This window comes from Mercenaria mercenaria, chromosome 15, assembly GCF_021730395.1.
Source record: "Mercenaria mercenaria strain notata chromosome 15, MADL_Memer_1, whole genome shotgun sequence".
Lineage (NCBI taxonomy): Eukaryota > Metazoa > Mollusca > Bivalvia > Venerida > Veneridae > Mercenaria > Mercenaria mercenaria.
The window spans coordinates 31382736-31394295 of NC_069375.1; the positions used below are offsets into that span (position 1 = coordinate 31382736).

Here is an 11560-nt window from a genome sequence, read left to right on the forward strand (position 1 = left end):
AAACTTTAGACACTTGTTCACTGTGGTAATCCGACATGCAATACACAGGTTTCGTAACTCTGTTTTGCTTTTTCATACCCCTTTGTATTTAATTCTTTAACTTTATTCATTCCTTTAACATTTTTAAGTTTTAAATAACAAAGAAATGTGTGTTAGGGAAAAAATTATAAACCTTAAATGCACCAAAGGAGACGGCCATGCTATTTTTCACATGAATACTTGAAATATTTAACTGATATACTCTAAGGTTAATATATTACAATTTTTTTAACTAAATCAAGGGCAACACTTCTTGGTGTTAATTGTGGGGCCTTGTACATTCTGTACAAATTCATCAAGACAGTTCTGCCTTAAGTGTTATTATTTTAACATAAGTTCCAAACTTGACAGAGTTAATTATTTCTGGTTCATTGTAACTTTATCAGTTATACTAAATACTATGCAAATCACTACAACAGATTTATCAAGTTCAGAGCCTCAGTTATTTATCAGTTATTTATGGCGATAACTTGTATGATCACCCGTCATGATTTCTTTATTGGTATAATTATTTTTCCTTCAGTTTTGAATGTTTATTTCTTGTTCAGAATATACTGGCATCACTAAGTCTTGCTGTGTTCCAGTGGGCTAATGGCCGTGATATAAGCTAATACAGTGCAACCCCTGTAGAACAACACCCTTTGGGAGATACAAATACTGACTGTTATGTAGAGGTTGTTGTTCTGGAGAGGTAAATTTGAAAGTATATTTCAGTTTAGGGAAATTTTGATGATGTTTGTTATAGAGAGGTTTTTGCTTAAGACAGGGCCGCTCTGGAGAGGTTGTATTGTATCACTAATCACAACTCACCATGACATACAGTTGTAAATGCATTTACAGGAAAACTGCCACAAATTTCGCAATATTTTATACTTATTAAATCGCAGTTGCTTGCCTGAAATGGTTACTGGCATGGATAAATCTATGTCGGCACGAGTGCTTGTCCCAAAGTGCTGAAGTACCTTTAGAAGTGTCAGTAACCACTAAAAGCACATTGTAACCACTTATTGTGTAGCTTTCTGTTACTGTGCATGCTTTTGGGTTACAGGATTCTGTCTTGCACAATTTTGTTACTATTTATAGTAAGGTGTATTATAATACCTTGTCTTTAGCCATGTAAGGTTAAACAATCATGAGGAAAACAAGAGATCACAGAGTGATCTTGGCGCCCACCAATGTGTCATTTTTGTGTGTTCCAAATTTCAAGACTTACTGACTAGCTTAAGGTCAAATTTCATTTCCGTACACAACACTGTGCATGTGGTCTAAATTCGAAAGCTGTAATTTGAGAAATGTGAAAGTAGGTCACTAGATCAATTTCAAGGACAAAGTTCTTTGTACACAAAACTATGCATGTGCATCAATTTTGAAGACTGTAGTTTGAAAAATTTGAAAGTAGGTCACTAGGTCAATCTTAAGGTCAAAGTTCATTTCGGTACACAAAACTATGCAAGTGGTCCAAATTTGAAGGCTGTAGCTTGAGAAATGAGAAAGTAGGTCACTAGGCCAAAATCAAGGTCAAATTTCACTTCACAACACAAATCTATGCATGTGGTCCAAATTTGAAGCCTGTTCCTTCAACAATGTGAACGTAGGTCACTAGGTCAATATCAAGGTCAAAGTTTGTTTCGGTACACAATCCTATTCCTGTGGTCTAAATTTGAAGCCTATAGCTACAGAAATCTGAAAGTAGGTCACTAGGTCAATCTTAAGGTCAAAGTTCATTTCGGTACACAAAACTATGCAAGTGGTCCAAATTTGAAGGCTGTAGCTTGAGAAATGTGAAAGTAGGTCACTAGGTCAAAATCAAGGTCATATTTTATTTCGGAATACAAAACTTTGCATGTGGTCCAAATTTGAAGCCTGTACCTTCAAAAATGTGGAAGTAGGTCACTAGGTCAATGTAAAGGTCAAAGTTTGTTTCGGTACACAAAACCATGCATGTGGTCCAAATTTCAAGGCTGTAGCTTGAGAAATGTGAAAGTAGGTCACTAGGTCAAAATCAAGGTCAAATTTTATTTCGGAATACATAACTATGCATGTGGTCCAAATATGAAGCCTGTACCTTCAAAAATGTGAAAGTAGGTCACTAGGTCGATGTAAAGGTCAAAGTTTGTTTTGGTACAATTACCATGCAGGTGGTCCAAATTTGAAGGCTGTAGCTTGAGAAATGTGAAAGTAGGTCACTGGGTCAAAATCAAGGTCAAATTTCATTTCAGAACACAAAATTATGCATGTGGTCCAAATTTGAAGCATGTACCTTCAAAAATGTGAAAGTAGGTCACTAGGTCAATGTCAAGGTCAAAGTTTATTTCAGTGCACAAAACTATGAATGTGGTCCAAATTTGAAGGTTGTAGCTACAGAAATGTGAAAGTAGGTCACTAGGTCAAAATCAAGGTCAACTCATGTCAAGGTTCATCTTGCCACTCAAAACCATACATGTGGTCCAAATCTGAATGTTGTAGGTTATTGACAAGGAGTTTTTATAAGCTTTTCCCTATATAAGTCTATATGAACCATGTGACCCCCAGGGCGGGGCCATATTTGACCCTAGGGGGATAATTTTGACAAACTTGGTAGAGAACCACTAGATGATGCTACATTACAAATATCAAAGCCCTAGGCTTTGTGGTTTGGACAAGAAGATTTTCAAAGTTTTCCCTATATAAGTCTATGTAAACCGTGTGACCCCCGGGGCGGGGCCATATTTGACCCTAGGGGGATAATTTGAATAATCTTAGTTGAAGACCACTAGATGATGTCACATACAAAATATCAAAGCCCTAGACCCTGTGGTTTTGGACAAGAGGCTTTTCAAAGTTTTTCCCTATATAAGTCTATATAAACCATGTGACCCCCGGGGCGGGGCCATATTACACCCCAGGGAAATAATTTGAATCATATTGGTAGAAGACCACTAGATGATGCTTCATACCAAATATCAAAGCCCTAGGCTCTGTGGTTTGGGGCAAGAAGATTTTCAAAGTTTTTCCCTATATAAATCTATGTAAATTATAGAAATAAACAAAGGGCCATAACTTACTAAAAATTTGATGAACCAGTCTGATTTTCAGGGGGACACAACTAGGGTACCAATACATCATTCTGACAAAGTTTGGTCAAAATCCCCCTGGTAGTTTCTGAGGAGATGCGATAACGAGAAATTGTTAACGGAAGGACGGACGGAATGACGGACGGACGGACGGACGGACGGACTACGGACCACGGACGCAGAGTGATTTGAATAGCCCACCATCTGATGATGGTGGGCTAAAAATCTCTACAACAAACAAGTTTCAAGGGCTTTATATTGATAGCTAGGTCGCTTCAATCTATTTATCTAGCTATAGTTACATTTAAATTACATAATTTACATACCGGTAGCAAAAACAAAATCTTCATTTGACATGTCAATATTTAATTCATTCATAACAAATAATTTATCTTTCAGTCACAAAACCTTTCATAAATAATTAGAAAATTGTCAGTTTTTTATGGTCTGTTCGTTTCTGTTGATGGGTTTGCATGGTAGACTCGGAGGTTTTCAATTGTTCCAGGTATCTCTCCATTGACTGTATTTTCTGTCTAACCTGGGATGCCATATTCCTATCCCTGAAATTAGACAATATGTGTGTCGCATATATTAAATTGGTTTTTTTCATTCCCTTAAAATGAAAATATTTTGAAATTGTTTTCGTTTTCAACAACTTTATCAGCTGATTTTATAAGTGTAATCCCTTTGAAAAAAATCTTTTTGACCTATATATTTTATCTTTAAAATCGACAATTCATGTCCCCACAAAATAGAAGTTTTTGTCAAAACCTTGAATTTTTTGTCAAGGAGATGAAGGATCTCACTGTAATTTACATTTTTATGAAATAGAAATATACAAGATTGACACTGAAAGTGACCGAATGTAGTGGAAAATTTTCAGAAAAGTTTTTATTTTGTTCCAAACTGCAATGACAGTACACATGTTTTTGCTACACACCAAGTCAGAAAGTACAATGACAGAAAATAACATCGTGATTACCATACCTATTCTCATTCCTAGACAGGGACTGTTTTAACTTGACTAGTTCTTTCTCTACTGACTTCATCTCTTCACTAGTCTTCAATAACTGAAAATGAAAACATCATGGTCATAAGTTGTTTTTTCATAATACATGTTGTGCAACAACATTTGGTAAAACTCTGTGCAGCAATTATTCCAATATAAAAGATACTAACAGAAGGACACCAGACATAGCTGGAGTACAAAGGCTCACTGGTGAGCTAAAATGGTAAGTATATAATACACCAGTGTGTTTTAAGAAGACTGAAAAACAAGGGGGTCATTGACCCAAAAGCGCTCACCTGTATAAAAGGCTTCAAGTGTGTTTGTATAATATAATGATACAAGTACAGAATTAGGTTTATATAAATATCAAGGCTCTAGCTATTGTGGATTCAGAGAAGAAGATATTCAAAGTTTCTTTTATATATGCATCCCAAGGTGAAATATGGCTGGTTCAAGAAAGGAACCAAGGTCTTATGGTGATACAAGTTGTGTGCAAGTTTGGTTAAAATCAAATCATAAATGAAACCACTATTGTGCAGACAAGAAATTGTTGACAGACAAACGACTGACATCAAGTGGTCACAAAAGCTCACCTTGAGCCTTTGGCTCAGGTGAGCTAAAAACAGGGCTTGAAAACATTTCATCATAAGCTGTATGAAGCTATAAAATGTCATTAAATGATGATGTTGTAAAACATGACAATCTGTCTTAGCAAAAAATGAATCTTCAACAGCAAAGTGTCCCAATTAGTTGGTTGTAAAACGAATGAGAACTCAAAAACATGATCTTGTAATTTCGTTGTAATGTATTGTCATATTAACAAACTTGTGCTATATTTAAAAGGAGAATGCACTCTTGGCCTATTAGTAAAAAATGAATAGACAAAATTCTGTAATTAAACTGAAAGTTCTAAATTTTCCTTTGAAGAAACAGATAAGTGTTTGTATTGTTTGATCCATCTTTTATGTAACAAGGTTTTTGCTTCATTTCTCTTTATGCGTAAGACAATACTTTTGACATTCTGCTTCATTCTAAAGAACTCAAAAGGTGGTTAGGGTTATTGTTATGGAAATTCAAATAAATCAACACAGTCAAAACAGTTTTTGCTTTAATATGCTTTTCCAGTTGACAGGAACCTCAATGACCAACCAGTTAAGGTCATTGACTTCAAATCAATTGCCCCTCACTGATATTGGATTTTGAATTTCTGTAACTGTGTCACCACCTTCTGAAATCTTTATAATATCGATGGTATTGTCTTATATATATAAAGAAGAATCAAGCAAAAACCTTGTTACAGTGAAAGCGATTTGGTCAGTGAACTTAACCAGTTTGCATCATCGGAAGGCCACTGATGAAGACCTCTGATAAACAGTTGGCATAAAATTAATATTTTCATGTAAAAATTCTGCAAAATTTTGAAGAAAAAAACAACTGTTTTTCAAATTGTTTGCAAGCGGCCAAGAAAAATACACAGTTTTGGGCATAAAATTGACATCATTAAAGATTGTTTTAAAAAGTGAAAAAGATCCTAAAAACTTCCCTAGGGACTTTAAGAATGATTTACACCTCATTCCTGGATCTTGCAACGTAAAGTCGAAATTCATGTTACAAATCTTAAGGATCAAACAGTTAGTGTTCCTCTACCTTAATTTTGCTATCCCCTGTTCATTGATGTGTAATTTATGTAAGTCTGATCACGTCTACTGATGTATCTATCTAGGATAACATCTCATTGTTCACTTTATTTTTGTTGTGTTTTTGCATCATAACATTACTTCATACATCTCTATCTCACCGTGTACTTTCCGTAGCCTGAGGTTATTACAATATGTGATGGGAAAAAGCATCAAACTGCTATTAAAATCAAGGCTGTTTGCTAAATATTTATTTATTTATCTTGAAGAAATCTTGAAGGGTTTCACTTAACTAAAATGTTTTTGATCAATTAAACATGAGAGTAACGGTAGTTTAAAAAAAACAAAAGCAAAACACCACCTTGATAATTTCAATGAATTTACGTCTAGCAAGATTACTGTAAAATCATTTAATTCCGTGGGCATGAAATTTCGTGGTTTTGCTCAAAACGGCAATTTCGAGGGGATATGAATTCGTGGATTGTAACTTTTGATCATAAAATGAATGGGAAATTTACATCTTTGTTGGGACTAAATTTCGAGGATTGATTCAACCACAAAATCCACAAAAATTAGCCCCCCACGAATATTAATGATTTCACAGTACTTGGACATAAAATTAAAGTCTTATTATTATCCTGGCATAAAAATTAATAGCTTGTTAATTTTCACTACAATTTGCCCAAGAAGACTGTTGACTAAATCAAGAGCAATAACATTTGTCTGGCTGAATGAAATGCCAACTGATACTCCAGGTGCACAACAACATTCCTATATAGTTTCATGACTCTAGGTCAAATACTTTTAGAGAAATATGCAACACAAACTTTTTTTGACTAAGACAAAGGCCATTACTTTGGTCTCAAGTTATATATACAAGGTTCATTTTAGCATATAACAGACCAAATAATCCTTGCTTCAGATCTGCTAAAACCCACAATAAGCAAATGGCTACCGAAGCATTAGTACCTGTATATTGATGTTTCTGTCAGATTTAGATTTCAGATCGTGTTCAGATATGGTTCTATGCATTCTGGGTTGACCTTGACCTCTGTTTTGTCCACTCTGACCTTCATGCTTGTGTATCAACTCGCTAAGTTTTCCTACAATAAAGTTACAATAGAATAATCATTTTGATGAATTGGAATATTACAGCAAATACTTAACTACAGGAAAGTAGGAAAGATAAAATCCTTAAATGGTCCACTGGCGACCAGATACAGGATATATATACTGGTTCTTGCAATGTATGCATTTTCTTGGCAGCATTTAATTGCCATCAGTCCCTTGCATAAATAATAGCATTGCAACTGTGTACAAAAAAATATTTTTTTTTAGCTTTATTCAATCACACTTAATTTAATGATACAATCACATACAGATAAATATTAATGGATTTTAGGTATTTTTCACATCAATCTCTACCTCTTTCCTCCTATATTACAAAAAAGGTCTAGGTAAAAAAAACAAGCATTTTTCATCTGTCTGGTCTCACTAATTGAGGAAATATACGGAGAAAAATCAAACGTAAGAGTGGGGTTTCCCCGTAACAATTTTGATGATAAATAGCAATTTAATGAAGTTTAAAAACTAGGCCAAATCCTGTTTATATATTTAGAAATAAAAACAAACATCAAGACGATAGATCATTACACTATTTTTATGTTACATTGACATTGCCTACTGTAACCTACATGTTAATATATATATACAAGACACTGTGACAAAAATTACTTGTCTACAACATGACAAGCAATCACGACTTAAAAGTTATAAAAACAACAGTGAAGTCTGACAAAATCTTATCTTAAAGAATATCCATAGGAACAAAGTGTATGGCAGACAGCTGACAAAATTTCTTCATTATAACTGGCTATAAAACATGTATAAATACACTTTTACTGTGTTACTGTGTTGTATGTTTATGACACACTGTGCATTTTGCACAGGTAATGCTAAACATTCAGCTTATGCTAAAAACATGGATGATCAAATAAAAACGCAATTACAGGATAAGAATCATCACTTTCAACTAAAAGTTCAAGGTCACAGTGGAAGCAGGAACTACTCTGATAATCTGTCTTCCGGAGAAACGAAGATAAGAAACACCAGACCTGTGCAAGAATATTTACCTATTTCCTGGCAACAAATGTGTTCTGCAAGCTTTAAACTTGTTTCAGGATCAAACTTCACCAGTCAAAATGCAGTACTTGTGTCATGTGATCTAAAGGAGCATGATCATTGGTCATTACAAACTTACAGGAAGTGGATATCAGCCAATGAGAATCAAGTTTACAGGGCTCTGCCAATAGAAGGTCTTCTTTTTGCATTTGAATTTAAATGTACAAACAAGAATGCAAGTGTATCTCTACCATGGCCTTTAAGAGCAAAATACCTTTGGTTTGTGTCTGTATCAAACTGTACCATCCTGGACTTTTTGGCGGAATATAATGCTGAACTGGAAAATGAGGACAGTCTCAAAGTGGTAGAATTTGTGAACTCTGAGTTGAGAATAAAGAGTGAAACATTTTTTGATATTTTAAACAATTATAATAATGTCAGTAAACAATATGACTGTGGAGGTCAACAACTGGAAAAATATGTGCTTAGGAACTGTACAGAATATTTCACAGATGTGGAACAAGGAGATAAAGTACCTCAGCTGATGGAAGATACTGAAATGGGAAAAGACTTCACAACAGTAGAAACAACAAAAATTTGGGGAGAATTTAGTACAGCTACAAGAAATAGTGACAGTGATACTCCATCTAATTTAATTCCTTCTGAGGAGAAGCAAATGCTTGATAAAATTGCAAAATTTGGTCATGAACATACCAAAGTAAAGCACCTATGCTCATTTAACAGTTTAATCTACATAGATCAAAGTTATTCTCATTCAACTGCCAGGCATCATGGACATTTTGAGACGGATAGGTCTCAGTACCCTGTGCTACAATTTTATAATATGTCACACTCAAAGATCAGTCAACTTTCTCCCATGCTTCTAGAATGGAGGAGATATTTTCCCAAAATGCAGTACCTAGACTTGTCTTATAACAAAATAAAATACATTTCCACACTCACAGATAATGGATTACAGAATGATACTGTTGGTGTCTTTGACCTCCGCCATAACAACATAACGACCTTGACCTCTGAAGATATAGAAGCTCTTAGTTTGCATAGCAATACTGTATTTGTTGACATCAGGGACAATCCACTTCACTGTGACTGTAAACTGACCCACTTTGTTAAGACATTGAAGAATGCGTCCAGCGGAATTATACAAAAATACAAATATCTTAAAAAAATGAAATGTTCAAGTCCTGAGAATTTAAAAGGACAGCTAATTTCAGATTTAGATGAAGATTTCTGTGATATACTAGAGGTAGAGATTTTTGCTGCACCACTGGCTGTGCTTGGCATATCTGTTGCACTCTTGTTGGCAATATTGTTTATCTCAATTAGGTGTAGAAAGGAGATTATGATTCTTGCTTTTACTAGACTACACGTAAATCTACCGTGTCGGCAACTCGCTAAATATGAGAACAAGACATATGATGCTTTTATTGCTTACAGTGAACAAGATGGTCCATGGGTTATCAAAACTCTTCTGCCAAGATTAGAAATGCCGGTAGAAAACAATGGACCAGGACTAAAACTGTGCATACACCATCGAGATTTTCCAATAGGTGGCAGCATCGCAGACAATATACTTGAGAAGGTGAAGGACAGCCATCACACAGTTCTCATTCTGTCTAACAATTTTCTTCTTTCAAATTGGTGTAAATATGAATTTAAAACAGCCTTCTCTCAGAGTCTCATGGAAAAGAAGCGTCATTTGATCATGATTATAAAAGAAGAACTTGACAAACATCTGATAGATCCTGATCTGAGCAGGTGCTTAAAAACATTCACTTTTGTTAAAGCAGACGACAGATTGTTCTGGGATAAGTTAGTGTATGCTTTAAATGATAAAGTCAGAAATAAGGATAAAGTGAGGAACGTTAAAGAATTTCAGGATGAGGCTGCAGAAGATATAGACAGAAATCAAGCAGTACCAGTTCATGTAATAGATGTAAATAATGATGAAAATGGCAACATACCAGATGATCAGTTGAAGCATGGTGATAGAAACAGAAATATGTTCCAAAATCCAGGCATTATTCTTGATGGAATATGGAATATATAAACACACAATAAATGTACTATTAAACATTATCATTTTCACTATATATTCTAACCAAATGCCACTGTCTCAAATGTGCAACAAGTTCTTTAACAAGAATGTATCATGAAAAAATGATCCTACAAACAAATAAGATCAATTGTTTTTAAATATTTTACTTTTACCTTTAGTTTTGTCAGTCTGTAATTTTGCAGCATAAAAACATGAAAAAAGTTTTACATAAACTGACTTATGAACCTGCTCAAATGTTTTCTTTCATGTCTGGTTGCAAGTGTATGTATATAGCACAACTATATCTTATCAATGTTACGTCATTACCAAATCATCCAAATTTTTCCTTTAAATAAGAAAAGAAAAGATTGTATTCTGAATGTCTGATAAACTGATTGCAATCACAGTCCAGTATGAAAAGCTACAAAATGAGCAGCTAAAATCAAGGGACAAAATATGCAAAGTCAGTTCATGTTTATCAAATAAACTGATAATAAACAACAAAGTCTGCAAAAGGATCCCTTGGAAGCATGGAATGAAACCAAAGAAGAATAATAGCAGGCTCGGCCTGATTCTGTTCACAAGAGGCAATAAAACGTGCAACACCCCCCACGCCCCCTAGCACTGCGGCTAAGAGGAACTCTATTACACATATGTTGAATGGACTCCATGATCCAAAAGGACCAGAAAATATAACAACACTGAATCCAAGTACGGGGAGACTTTTTACAGCCGCCACACGGCACTTAAAGATTGCTGTTGAAAAAAACAACAAAAAATTGTCAAATTGTGGAATTATCAGCACTAGGTTTGTCATAATCCCATTGGTAACAAAGCAATTTTTGTCAACAAAATGAATACATGTGTCAGATCATTTGCTTAAAAGGTATAAACCATTTAATTAATTGCTTCCTGATCCTATTGTTTGTGTTTGCATTTGAAAGGCATTTGCGAATTTCAGTTCAAGGTGAACATTTAGTTTAAGGTGTTGATAATTGGTTTACAAAATAACAACAGACATTTGTATTTGTAATATGTTCAAATGTGGCTGCCACATAGAAAACATTAACTGCTTATTTTCTATTCTGGGTTTAAAATTGTTAACTCAGATACTTGTAAAATATTTGAATATTTTAATTATCATAATGGTAGCAGAAATGCCACTGAAATTATACACTGATTACCTCCCTTTATGACTTTGACCATATAACTTCATTTGCAACATTGAATGTCGAGTTTTTTCCAACCATGTAATTATGCATATTCTTTACTTAGATCTAGTTGTGAAATAATATACAAAGCATCATGGAACTTAAATGAGTAAAATATAAAGTATATATAAATATCAGACTGTTGAGCAAATTATTACAATATCATTACCGTATTTATGGTGAAACCTCAATCTGACTAAATTACATCTCCAATTAACGCTACGCACATTGGATCTGAAGACGCGCTATTGATAGCCTCGTTCTGACGACCCTTCCGCTATCCAATGAGAGCCTTACTTACAACATTTTGTATGTGAAAGTAGAAGTTAAAAAAATCTATATTTAGCCTGGGTTTTTCATGTTTATTATGACGGCCACATCATGACTGTGCTGTCATGTTTTGAAAGGTATCATATGTCATGGTACGGACT

At 34.5% G+C, this 11560-nt stretch overlaps 1 protein-coding gene across 1 annotated transcript in view; it reads right to left on the reverse strand.

The window, feature by feature from the left end:
- Positions 1-3440: 3440 nt before the first annotated feature.
- Positions 3441-11560, reverse strand: part of LOC123550331 (zinc finger CCCH-type with G patch domain-containing protein-like) — a 56600-nt gene continuing 48480 nt past the window's right edge. Inside the window, exons 11-13 of the mRNA XM_045338763.2 lie at positions 6708-6841; positions 4080-4162; positions 3441-3652 (exon numbers count right to left, since the gene is read on the reverse strand). Coding sequence (XP_045194698.2) covers positions 3514-3652; positions 4080-4162; positions 6708-6841 — 356 coding nt within the window. The 3' untranslated portion in view covers positions 3441-3513. The remainder of the gene's footprint in view (positions 3653-4079; positions 4163-6707; positions 6842-11560) is intronic.